The 13,977-nt window shown below is 40.6% G+C and overlaps 1 protein-coding gene across 1 annotated transcript in view; it reads left to right on the forward strand.

The window, feature by feature from the left end:
• Positions 1–13,977, forward strand: part of LOC109308781 (ankyrin repeat and SOCS box protein 7-like) — a 19,508-nt gene that overhangs the window by 679 nt on the left and 4,852 nt on the right. The window contains exon 2 of the mRNA XM_019533184.1: positions 6–611. Coding sequence (XP_019388729.1) covers positions 6–611 — 606 coding nt within the window. The remainder of the gene's footprint in view (positions 1–5; positions 612–13,977) is intronic.

Raw genomic sequence — 13,977 nt, forward strand, 5'->3', positions numbered from 1 at the left:
TTTAGCTGATCCCACAGTTAAGGACTTAATTGGAGGCTTCACTGCTCTGCATTATGCAGCCATGCATGGCCGAGCAAGGATTGCACGCTTGATGCTGGAATCTGAGTATAGAAGTGACATTATCAATGCAAAAAGCAATGATGGTTGGACTCCCCTCCACGTAGCAGCCCACTATGGCAGAGACTCATTTGTCAGACTCCTGCTGGAGTTCAAGGCGGAGGTTGATCCACTCAGTGATAAAGGTACTACACCGCTTCAACTGGCCATTATTCGTGAGAGGTCAAGCTGCGTGAAAATCCTTCTGGATCACAATGCCAACATCGACATTCAGAACGGTTTCCTGTTACGATACGCTGTGATCAAAAGCAATCACTCTTATTGCCGAATGTTCCTTCAGAGAGGGGCAGATACAAACTTGGGTCGTTTAGAAGATGGACAGACACCATTACACTTGTCTGCTCTTAGAGATGATGTGCTTTGCGCGCAAATGTTATATAATTATGGAGCAGACACTAATACAAGGAACTATGAAGGACAGACCCCACTGGCTGTTTCAATAAGTATTTCTGGAAGTAGCCGACCCTGTCTGGATTTCTTACAAGAAGTGACAAGTATGTAAGAAAATTTAATCAAAAGATGCATTGTCCTTTGATATCATTGGGTTTAGCCCTAGGAAAATTATTACAGATTAGCACCTCACTCCTAGTTAAATGCACTAAAAGGTCACTGGGGTTGGGTGTCGTATTTGACCAAAAATTTTGAACTCTAAGGATGTCCCATTAAAGCAAGCTTTGTTTAAATATGTAACATATTGCAGGCCTTCAATAAAAAAAAAATTAGCTTTACTAGGACTGGCCTTGCACATAAGCAAAGCTTAGATTCTTAGGCTTGATTGATTGGTTTGGTGTCCTGAAGAAACTCAAAAGCTAGCTGGCATTATGCCCAGGGCAGAAGAAAACTTTTTTCCGTGATTGATCTTCTTCCAACCTGCCCCCACAATGGGGAAAGCAAGGAGTGTCTTGCATTTTCCAGCCTTGCCTACCTTCTGCAGCTTGTGTATACATTCACAGATGGTAGCACTAGTTCTGGTTATTTTGTTAGCACTCTTGAAAGGAGAAAGGAGTTCTTATAATGTATTCACTTTTGAAGTTTAAATCGTCTTGAGTACGTGGAGCATAGCATATTTTAGAGTACCTGTTGTGATTTGTTGGAATGGCTGTCTTGCTGAAGTACTCGTCTCATTCCGAAAACTTTTTAACCTGTGACTACAGGTGTTAGATGTTATTAGGAGAACAGTGATATTAAGAATATTCTTAATGATTCTAACAGGGCTTGACTCTTCCTTGCCCAGCCAGGATAGTGTTTCAGTGAGACAGCTTCTAACTGAAAAGTATTATAGGACTTTTAAAAAGCCCAATGATAATTCTCTTGCTTCTGCATTTTGTGTTTTTCAAACCATAAAGGTTTAGCACCATATACAATATAGGCATTAGAGAAACTGAAACTTCATTGACAAAAATCAGATAGTGAAGCCTTTGGAACTGGAACTGGAACTGGCTATGAGGTTAGGTTTTCACCTTTTGGTGTTCACTAAAGGCATTCATAAACATCTGAAATCTAGAAATACAGTATTTGGACAGGTGGAAATCAGTAACAAGAAATGCAAGCAAGAATAACTGGTTTTAATTTCACTGAATAACTTTATCCAGAACTGGATTCTGTACCTTTTCCTGACTTCTTAGAAGACGCTCATCATTTTAACAGTACTGTTAAGGTTATTTATGGATGATACAATATCCAAGTTTCCATAGGCTTAGTACAACTTAACTGTATACAGGAAGTAGTTTTCAAGCTTCCAAAATTTGTTTCTAATATCTAAAGTTTTTTTTCCCCCCAAATAAAGAAAAATCCTGAAAACTTAAATAGGAACTTCTTTGTAGGAAGTTCCTGGAAGAAATGAAAAATGATTTCAAATCTCCTGAAACTTCAAGTGGTGTCCTGTAGCTTTAATTAGTAGCAGTCTTTAAAATGTACAAAATACAAATATTCAGCAAACCAAAACTTTCCGAATCTCTTCTCGTTTAAGGGAAGCTTGTGCATTTGAGTTTACAAAAATAGCATTGATGTACTTACTACTAGACAGCTTTAAATCACTTGAGAATGTTCAGCAAATCTTGTCTCTTTACAAAACACGGCTGGAAACTTTGTCCTGAAGGACTAAGCAGCCTACTTTAAAAACAACCCAAATAGCAACATGTTCTCATTGACCTGTTGAATGGAAGGCATATAGGAATTACTGGTACCATCAGTAGTACTTTAATGATGGGGATGAATATGAAGAGACTGAATCTGATTGTAAAACAGGGAGGGAGGTGGGGGGGTCTTTTTTTTTTTTTTAATTGTTGGCTTCTAGATTGTTTAGGAAATCCATAAATGGTTTTGATATGCCTGCCCAGAAGTGGATGGAAATCCTTGTGATCCTTATTTGATTATCCACATGTCAAAGCTATCTCACATTTCAGTGATGACCTTTGGGTAACTAAAGGAATTACGGCACTTTATAGAAAAATAGTGAAGTTGTGTGAAGGAGAAAGTAGCATCAGTTGCAAGATCTTTAGCTACTTAGTCCCTCTTGTATTAGGCAAAAGGAACCATGGTAGAATTAAATAGAGTAGAAGATGAAGGCGGGGTTTGAAAGATCAGTTTTGCTGGTCACTTCCTGATTCTTTTCTTGGCAACATAACCTCACCAGCACTATAGATCTCATGTGTGCTCTCCAAGGGCTAACAGGGTTGCCACCATCCTCAAGCTGGATGGAGCCCCTAAGCTTGCATCTGTACTGATGCTCGTGATTGGATGACTCCCACTCAATTTGTGTCCATTTATTGTGAGTCTAGGAACGGAGTCAGTTTTTATTTAATAGGAGCTGTCCTATATCATGTCAAAATCCTTAACTGAACACTGAGTAAATAGTTGCTCTCCATGGTAACTGACCGCTCTGGATGACTTAAGCATCCATTTGGTAATTCATCTGGGTCAGTTTAAGAACTTGTGGTCGCCATGACAGCCATGGTGGCCAGCCTTGCCACAATACACACCCTTAGCAATAATCTGGAACCTTTTTGGTTTAGCACTTCGGAGGTCGGACCCCTTCCGGAGGCCACTGTTTCCTTTGTTTTGAGGTCAGGATGCACATTAGGGCTGTGAGAAACTTCATCAGCCTTTTCATTTTGGAGGTGATTTCAGCACCCAAAACACCGAATCCGAAACTAAATGGAAGGCTCCAAAACATCTCCAAAACTAAATCATCCAAAACATTTCGGAAAACTTCAGAGTTTTGGAGCTGGGCTTGCAGGGAAACAGAAACTAAGAAGGGATGGGGGGGACTGCTCTGATATTGAGATCTGTAGCTGGCCAGTGTCTGTGATCTATCCCTGAGGTCCCTTCCAATCCAGTGTTCTGGGGGAGGGACGGCAGCCTGCTGTCATCCTGCATGCAGATCCGGGGCCCCACGCTCCCCAAGAGGAGTCTGACAGCCCCACAGCCCTCCTGGGTGGCGCAGACCCCCGGATCTGCATGTGGGATGACAGCATGCAGCCGCTGCCAGCAAGTGATACGAGTTTTGCTTTGAACAGTTTGAGGTGCAGTTTCACAGAAACCCCTGCACCTATCTCCTTGAAACTTGGCAGGCTTCATGCCCTCAGAAGGAGCTACCATCCTGGCAATTGTCATCTGAATCATGCAAGAAATGACAGCTAGAGGCATTTTAGTGATTCTACATTATAACTTATGGCCAAATCACCAAAACATCATTGAAACTCCAAAAAAGATTCAGCTGAATCGAAACAGCAGTGATCTAAAACACTGAAATGAATTGCTGTCCCTCCAAAATGGCTGAATCTGAAACCAAATTGAAACAGCTGTTTTGCACAGTCCTAGTGCACATCTGTCATTGAGGCTTTTTTTGTTTTGTGTGGTGTGGTGCTTTGACCTCATGACTACAAGCAAGATAAATGTTATCTTAAAGGCTATTGTAGTGGGACAATAGTGATCTGACATTACTTATCAGTATGGACCTCCCTGATACCATCTCTCTGTTGTGTTTTCATGGTCTACATATTTCATCTGTCCTAGAATTTTGGTGGTAGATGTTCCCAGGTTGGTCGCTTATCTTGCCTATTGCCTACTGAGGATGGTTTCCAGGTGGTGCCCATGCCTGAAATGTCGTCATGCTCAGCAGCAGAGTAGTTCAGTTTGATTTTTTTTTTTTTTTTAAAGGCCTGGGAAGGTGTCTTGTTTTGATGTTAATTCAGCATGCTTAATGAATAACTTTATTGATGTATTTTGTATGCATACCCAGAGGTCGAGAGGAATGTCTTAAATCGGGCATAATGGTCTCTGTTTAAATATCAGATTTACTACTAGAAGCCAAAGTTTTATAATTATGTGAATTAATTTGCAAAGGGCATCAAGCCAATATTTTTAAAATGTGCTTTCAAAGGCAAGGACTGCACACTTCAGACAAGACAAGGACCATCTGTTTTTCAGTCTAGGCACAAGCCAGTGTACTTAATTTAGGACACAGTGTATTTCCTTCTCTACTGGCTTTTGAGGGATTGATAAAAGTGAGCTTTTATCTGACCAAGGATCAGAACACTGTGCAAATTGATAAAGATCTCAGCCATAATACAGGGAGCCTACAGTGCCCTAAAACAGAGAGCAGGCAAGGGGCCAAGTCCTTTAATATATGCTCATTCTTATGAATGTCTTTAAAAAGATCTGGTTTGGGGTTGGGTTGGGTGGTTGCTTGGCTGATTTGGGTTTTTCTGGACCTGAAGAAACATCTTTTGTATACCTCTCAGGCAGAAATAGCAATCACGCGCACTTTCAAAGGAATCCCAAAAGGAGTGGAAGTTAGATTCTTCCAGCTTCTCAAACACTTGAAGACAGAGATGGAAATTGGGAACAATTAAATTGTAATCCCCAACTCTAATGCCAACTCAGCCCTCAGCAAATGACTCTAATCTTTGTGTCTCGTTATTTTTTTACCCCCCATGTAAAAATAGATAATACTTGCCTATTTCAAGATGAAAAGTGCTGTAAGAGTTCTATCTTTACTCTTCACTGGGTGAACATCCTTATAGCTGATCTCAGTGGATGAGAGAGCTCCTTTTTGGAGCCACTAGGCCTCTCGCCTTAATTGTCCTGAGACTTGAAATGAAGAGTTGCTTACTCATGTGCTGGCAGAAGTTTAGGATTGCGAGATCATTACCAGCCCCTGCATAATATTCTGGAGTGTTTAGTGGGGTTGAGTTTGAATCCATTAAAAACAGAATGAAAAATGCATCTTGCATATGGCATGAATAATATTTATCTACATGTATAATTACCATCCCAGAAGAAAACTTTTTTTTGAAATTTTAGGTCACGTTGAGAAAGTACTGGTAACTGAAGAAAAAGCATGCAAGAGAACACTGTTGCTCTACTTAATGCAAGCAAATTCTTCAATTCAGCACTACCTTCAATTAAAAACACCCTGCCCTGCTGCCCCCTCTCCTGTCCCTCCACCACTCACACACACCCTTTACCTCAACTTCCCTGATCCTGTAACTTAGTTTAATCACAATTTGCACATGCATCTGGAGAGGAAGTTTTGAATTAACTAGTGTATCTTCTGTGGCACGATCTGCATGGTATCATGTTAACAGTTGTAACTTATTAACAAGCATGTTATAACTAAGATCTGGAAAGTCCTCAAATGGGTTAAGTGCTAATAATTAATCTGTATTAAGATAGTTCTACATCTTCAAAATGGCAAATCACCAGCTTTGACAAAGGACTTTTAAATCATCTGTTTAGAATATTTCACATAATCCCAGACGTGTGCATGACATTTTCCAGAAAAAAAGAAAGACCTATACAGAAACCTGTAGGAACTTCACTTCCTGGGACCTTTATAGTTGAAAACCTTTTTGCAAAAATTTGGGCAAATGACCAGTTAAAATAAAGCAAAACCCTTTGATTTTTTTTTTTAAATCATTGCATAGTTTAATTCCTGTATTGAGAAAAGTGTAAATATAAAATTCTGATGTCCATAGTTACAATTCTGATAACAAAACGAAAGCATTAAGTCCTTGAAATCACCTACTTGGATGCAGATCATCTTTTGGGAAAGCAGTTTTCTTCTCAACTTTACTCGTTTTATTAGCGTGTCGTAACACGCGTGAAACTTGCTGAAGTTGTAAAAATCCATTACCTTGCAAGATGCTAGTAATCTCTCTCTAACAGATAGGATTTATTTTGTCAGCCTGAATTTTGCTTGCAGGGCTTTGCAGGCTATAGGAATCACTTGTTTATCAGTGAGACCAGTCAAATTAAAATGTAGACTGAGTCACATGATACTTTTGGGGGTTGCCAGTAACTGCTGTTCAAAGACCAGGACAGTCTTTAAACAATTTCTGGTGCTTTTATGCAGTACATTGGAGATGGATCAGATTGCCTTTTTTAGAGAATTGACACAACCCAACTTTTTTCATTAAGGATAAAAAAGGGGCTACATTTTCAAAGTTCTGCATGCAGTTTTAGCTATGTGGTTGGCATTAAAAGTGAAGAGTTGGCATCAAATCAGCTCTTTAGACAGTAACCGTGTGGGTTTGTTTGGGTTTTTTTGTTCAGGTAGCTCTCCTGAAACTTTGCTGTCTCCTCATCACTGTTTCAATATCCTTATGTGAAAATAAGTATATATGATTCCGATTCAAATATGTGAAGTAAGGGTGGTTTTGTTCCATGGAACACAGTACAACATTCAGTAAAATGTCAAATATGCGAAATGAAGGTGCCACTTCCATTGAACTCGCATAGCCGTTCATGCATTTGAACTTGTGTATCTGTTTATTCATTTCTTCTAGTTTGATCAAAGGGGATTTATATAATCATTATGATACTGAAGCTATTTTTTGGTGAAAGCACTAGTACCATATACATAGCTCAAAGACAGCCTTTTCGGGCAAATAACGGATTACTGCAAACAAGTAGTATGTTGATAAAATTGTATAGTTTAGATTATTAAAATCCCAGTTACTTATAAATCATTAACACACCTTCTGTGCTTTATTTTTTTTTTAAGTTTACTACTTGCTAGGATTATCCATATATAAATTTTAAATCCCAAAATATTCCTCTTTGCATATTTGTTGTTTTTAAATATATGGACATCTAAAGCTCAAATATGGTGAATTATATATTTTGGAGCACTTTAAAAATATACTTAATGTTTAAAGTCCTTAGGGTAGAGGTGTAGTGATCATTAACTTAGTTTAAAAGTTCCATCTTAAAATTAGCTTGTATTGTGTACGTTTTTGAAATACGATTTAAATGCTGGCTTTATCCTGTAGGACTAACTTATAGTTTGAGAGAAGTTCCTTGTGTTTTGTGGGCACTATTATATCAGTAGCCACAAGAATCTGACCATTTCGGTTGCAGTGAAGAATGGCCTTAACAAGTGCCAGTGCTACATACACCAGATTGAATTGATGGCTTTTCTTGGCACTTACAGTGGTACAAACCAAGTGATCACTCTAGTCATTAAACACTGCTTTTTAGATTGGATTACTACATGCTGCATTTCTTGAACTGCTAAGACCTAAACCTTGTCCAGCTAAACCTATGGCAGAATTTGGGGGGAGTCTATTCCAGACTCTGGAGACTTGGATAATCGGATAATCTCTTCCATATGTACCAGCCACTTCTTAATCTTCAGGTCCAGCTGGATTTAGGACTCAAGTTTTCAAAACTTTTTTTTTTCATTCTGCACAAGGATGAATGAGAGAAAAAACACCCCAGAATAGCCATAAGTTCAGTCGCCAGGGATGTGAGACTAAAGTTCATATCCCGGGGCCAAAACTATGGATTTGAACCTGAGTCCCCTACATTCTTGATAAGAATGCCCTTGTCATTGAACTGTTCCTGATTTTATGTATTTATTTTTTGGGGGGTGTCCCTTTTTTAACTGGAAATGTCATCATGCAATTGGTCCATTTTTGCCAAACATGCTTTTGAAGTAACAGAGAATTCCTGATCAGTGGAGCAGAAACCCTTACGAAATAGCAATTTTTATTTATTGGAACAAAGCATTGAAGAGGGAAGAATTTAATAACAAATTATGTGCACATTTCACTTTATCTGATCTAAAGCTTTGCTAAAACAAGCTAGATGCGGATTTCCTCTTGGGTAAAAGGAGTAGAACAGACTAGTTTGTGTTCTCATGGCGAGTCCACATTTCCTGTGTCTTTCCTGTGCTTCTCTTGTTAAAATTGGTTTGTGCCATCTTTGGAAAGGAGAGACTACAGGTCTTAAGGCTATTCTAGCATTGTGCTTTTATGAACTTTTAAGAGTAAGCTGCAGAGAGGACTTAGAAAAGGCTTCCTTTCTTGCATTTGAAACCTTCTTTAAGTTTATCCCAACTGTGCAGTTGGTCCAATGAAAGAGATCACCCACAAAAACCCTTGCCTGCTGCGTCATTCCTGGGTCATTACAGCAGCAACATCACTCCAGACCACCAAAACAGGATGAGAATAGGTAGATTTTGCTGCCCAGAAACATTGGGTAGAATATTCTCATCTATATTGTGGTGCATTGATACCATAAGTGAAAGAGTTGGGTAGAGTGAGTATTGATAATTTGAAGAGCATCCTAAAGTATTACGATCATTGAAGAGCATCATCAAAGTATTCTGTGTTGGATTTGCCTTTTTCTGTCATTGCTGCTGGCACCGCTGCAGGTTCTTTCCAGTCCATTTCTTCCTCTTGCCTGAGTTACTAATCACTTGGATGTCACAGTTTCAGTGTCTGCGATGGCATAAATGTTGGAAACGTGTTCCTTTTTAAAAACTGGATTGCATGAGCAACAGCTAAATCAAATGTTTAACAGATTGAATATCTGAGAGAGAGAAGGTAAGGTGAAACGATGTGCAGTTACTGTAAAAATAAAGCTTTTAATTTCCAGCATGGCAGTGCAATGGAAATCAGGCTTTCCAGCTGCTAATTTGTGACAATTTCGGCTTTAGATACTGAGGGCATTCCCAGATAAGCGTGCACATGCATTTCCCCAGGGACAAAAAGCAGTGCCACATAGTTGTATGGCTGCTACTTGTCCCTAGGGAATGCCCATACATGTTCACTCTGGTGCACAGCAAGTTGCCCTGGATGGGATAGGGGAGGCTGGCCCCAGCAGCCTTATCTGGGGGTCTCCCAGGGTTCCAGTGGTGGCAATATGGCAACAGAAAGCTTGGTTGGCAACCAGAGCTTGACTCTGGCCAGTCAAGCTCTTGTTTCGGTTGGCATACACTGCTGCCACATGCACTGCCCCACGTTTTGTAGTGCAGGTTTTTTTACGCCAGGATCTCCTAGCATCAAAACCCCCCACCTGTGCTGCAGATTAGCAGCTCGGGGAATACCTGCATGTGCAGCACGTGCCATGTGTGGCACCACAGATGGGTCTGCAGTAGCTTCGATCCGTGATTGGATTCAGCAGAGATTCTGGCTGATTCAGTGGCCAAATCTCTGAATCAAATCGGAGATCCCTTGAATCTCTCTGAATCGACTCAGACTTGGGGGTCATCATTGACCCCAAGATGAACATGAGCCTGCAATGCGATGCTGCGGCTAGTAAAGCGACCAAAATGCTGGCGTGCATCCATAGATGCTTCTCGAGCAAATCCCGGGACGTCATTCTCCCCCTGTACTCGGCCTTGTTGAGGCCGCAGCTGGAGTACTGCGTCCAGTTTTGGGCTCCACAATTCAAAAAGGATGTGGAGAAGCTTGAGAGAGTCCAGAGGAGAGCCACGCGCATGATCAGAGGTCAAGAAAAGAGATCTTACGATGACAGGCTGAGAGCCATGGGACTCTTTAGCCTGGAAAGCGCAGGCTCAGGGGTGATCTGATGGCCACCTACAAGTTATCAGGGGTGACCACCAGGATCTGGGGGAACGTTTGTTCACCAGAGCGCCCCAAGGGATGACGAGGTCGAACGGTCACAAACTCCTGCAAGACCGTTTCAGGCTGGACATAAGGAAGAATTTCTTTACTGTCCGAGCCCCCAAGGTCTGGAACAGCCTGCCAGCGGAGGTGGTTCAAGCACCTACATTGAACACCTTCAAGAGTAAATTGGATGCTTATCTTGCTGGGATCCTATGACCCCAGCTGACTTCCTGCCCTTTGGGCAAGGGGCTGGACTCGATGATCTCCCGAGGTCCCTTCCAGCCCTAATGTCGATGAAATCTATGAAATCAGTTCAGAAAGATTTGGTGATTCGGATATAAAGACAGCTTTAAATGTTTTTTCTACATATGTCTAGGTAGCAGGGGCTTGCAAGTGCTGCGATACTGGGGCACATGGAGCATCCCACAAAAGCATGGGGGGCTCCCCAGCGCACTTGGAAGCAGACCCAGAAGTGAACCAGAAACAGTTCTGGTCCACTTCCGGGTCTGCCAGGGAGTGCAGGGGGGTGCTCCCCTGCACCCCTCCCTGGCTTGGCAACTGGTGCCTCCTAAGTCTGGGAGGGGGGGCACCTGGTGGCCTCCTGCGGCCAATTGCCAAGCCAGGTAGGTGCGGGGAGGGCCCCCAGCATGCTCCACGGCAGACCTACTACTTCCAGTCCACTTCTGGATTCACCACCATGTGGAGGGCCCCCCTGCACTCTTGTAAGTGGCGCCATGCGCCCCAGCATCACAGCACTCGCAAGCCACGCTGGTACCTCAAGGTATGTAGAAGAAACATTTAAAGCTGTGTTTATGTCCAAATCACTGATTCTCTGAATTGGCACGAATCTTCAGATTTGGATTTGGCCGAATCGAATCGGGGCAGTGATCCAAATCAACTAATCAAATTGCTGTTCCCGATTCAGGCTGAATCCGAATCGAATAGGGCCCACTTCACACACCCCTATTCTGCAGCACCGCCTACCACACATGTACACTCGTCTGGATGTGCCCTGACTCTGTGTGTGTGTGTGTGTGTGTGGTGCCATCCTGGAGAGTACAGTTAGTCTGAAAGGAATACAGGCAGGTCATAATAACACAGTAAAAGTATCAGTAACAATTAGTGAGGACAATGTGACCTTTGTTTCATAAGTGCCCTTTTTCCAAAGTGGTTGGTGGTTGTATTTCTAAAACCATTTCCCACACACTTTGAAGGGAAGGAAGCTCGGCAGGTTGGCACCAGGCAGGGTGCCTAGAAAAAACGCATTTTACGGAAGTAAGTAGGGAACCTCTGCTCCATTCTTATTTAAAGAGCTCTAAAACTCACTGTTTCTCTTGTCCCTGATCTCAGTCGTGCTCACCAGATGTAAGGTAGACTGTATTCTTTTAAAAGAAGTTGGGCCTCTCCTGCTTTTAGACTGTATTAAAATTAAGTCTGGAAGTAAAATGTTGTGGAATATATCAAACTAAGCCTCCGACTCAACTTCAGGAACTGGTGGGAGGGAGGGCTACATAATAATCTTGAGAGGGAGCTGCCTCCACTATCAGTGAAAATGATTAAACCTCTTAAAACTGGAAAAGGAACGTGTAGGTAAATACAGAAGCAGTCAGGAAGAATTTGGTGCATTCAATATAAGGAGCGCCATTTTCTTTGACTTAATAGAAAAGGCAGCTCTGAAAAAGCAACATGTGTCTGTCTTTAAACTCGCTCACTGACATAATTAACCCCTGGAATTGAGGTATCTATCTTAGAAATCAGGATTTTGGGGTTAGTTTTTTTTTTGTTTGTTTTTTTTTGTTAAGTGTTTGGAATTAACAGAACTGGCTTGCATGGCTTTGCTTTGCGATGAAGATTTGCAAGTCTTTTTTTATACCTTATTATTCACTTCCATTTGTGTTATTAGCTCTAATATCCTTCCAAACTTGTGATGCAGCAAATATTCCACTTTTGTCACTTCCTAATCATTTCTAGACAAACTTTATTCATCATTTAACATGTCTTGCTTTGCCAAGTTACTAATAACGTTTTACATTTGCCAAACTAAGGTTCACTGACATTGGTCTATAATCCTTTATTTTTTTTTCCTTTTTCATTCAGATGCAACCAAGAATGAGTAAGTGCTCTAGACACCGTTTCTAATAAATCACAAATGCATTAATAACCCTGGAATTTGCAAGGCATGACCTAAGACACTAACAGCCACTAGATGTAGTAACTGGTGCTTAAAATCGGAAATGCCCATTGTTAGCACATTCCCAGGAAATATTCTTAGGCTTATCAGGGGAAAATGTCAGACATTTGATAATCGGGTCTTTAGCAACTCTCTAAATTAACTGTTGGACCAGTTCCTTCTGGCTATTTTAAGTTGTCTGTTCCATTTTATTCTTAAATGGATCACAGGATGCTAATTAAACAGCTTTTAATTTTGATACCAAAAATCACTCTCTCCCAGCTGTATTATTGTGCATACACAAATATATTAAAAAATATACACGAAAATGTATAGCCTCAAGCACCATTTTGTGTAGTTACACTTTAAAAGGTACTTCCATTCTGACTCCTGTTCTCGGTCTCTTCTAAATTCATGTATGTATGTATTTATTTATTAATTCATCTATTGGAGAATGACATTTCTCCTACTTGGTTTCAACTCCAAGAATCTTTCCCCCTCTGCCCCTGAAGTTCAAACTCTCTCAGCTGCCTTTTTCGTTGTATAACTTAATTTCTTTAGCAAAAATTACTTTACCAAACAGAAAATGTCACATATTAAATCATCGCTGCAAGCCTCAATATCATGACCAAATATTACTTACAAAGGTAGCATTCGTATAATTGGAAGGTAAGTACCCCTAGAAATATTAGGGATTATGCAAAGGGAAAAACTCCTAGCTCACTTGAATACTTCTGCAGTTAAGTGGTTATGTTCAAAATGAGCTGAAACTGGTTTTGTACACAACATGTCTGTCAGGATTCCTCCACGGCCTTTTGTTATACTCCTCTAAAAAAACAAAAAAAACCCACCTGTAAATAAATAGACCCATCTTCTGTTGCATAGAAGAAAGCCACAAAAACAAATGGGGAGCTGTCTATAGGGAGGAATCTGCAATGTGCTGACAACTGCCCAAAGTAAGCTAGAAATAACAGAAATGGGTTAGAGGGGATAAATTATTAAAAGATAAATAATTTTGAGGTTGGCTAAGACCTGTAACTACACAGACTGGAGAATGCAAGTGAACTGAAGTCAGCTGCGTAATTTAGACTGACAGCAGGAATGGGCTAATCTCACACCTGAGATACAACTTTTCACTTGGGTGTTTAGCTCTTTCTAGAAGATGAGACTTCTCCCACCTCCATTTTTTTAATTTTGCTGCCTAATGCATATAGCCACAGATAGTATTTTATTGCAATGCTTACTGCTATTGTATAGATATCAGAAATCCCTTTATTAAATGCATTGCATATTTAGAGGTAAGACTCTTTCTTCCTTGGCTTCTGCTTAAATCTTGAGGAAACTGGAAAATATTTCATGTAAATTGTTCAGGTTTTTTTTTGCTTGATAGGCTTATGGTTGATGCTCTTGTGAAAAACAGCAGTTCAGGTATATTAGTGAAACCTATGCCTTTTTTGCCCCCTTGAGAACTCAAATGTGATCTTTCAGCAATAGCAACTGGAAGAAATGGCAAATGATTGCAGTAACATTTTCTGTTGCTGATGGATTATTTTGAGAGATCAGCCTAAGCATTTACAAGCCTGTTGTGCCCAGTCTATTCAAGGTAATTGTAAGATATTTCCACTAATGAGGTTATCTGCTGCTTTTATGCTGATTTTAATTGCTTAGATTTATATATATATTTTTAAAGGTAACAATATGCAGAGCATATCTATTTAACCCCTTGTTCTTCCAGAGCTACAATAATCCATAATATGCATCATATTATTTCATAGATTTCATAGACATTAGGGCTGGAAGGGACCTCGGGAGATCATCGAGTCCAGCCCC

Source organism: Crocodylus porosus, unplaced genomic scaffold (assembly GCF_001723895.1).
Source record: "Crocodylus porosus isolate Cpor-Errol unplaced genomic scaffold, CroPor_comp1, whole genome shotgun sequence".
Taxonomy (NCBI): Eukaryota; Metazoa; Chordata; order Crocodylia; family Crocodylidae; genus Crocodylus; species Crocodylus porosus.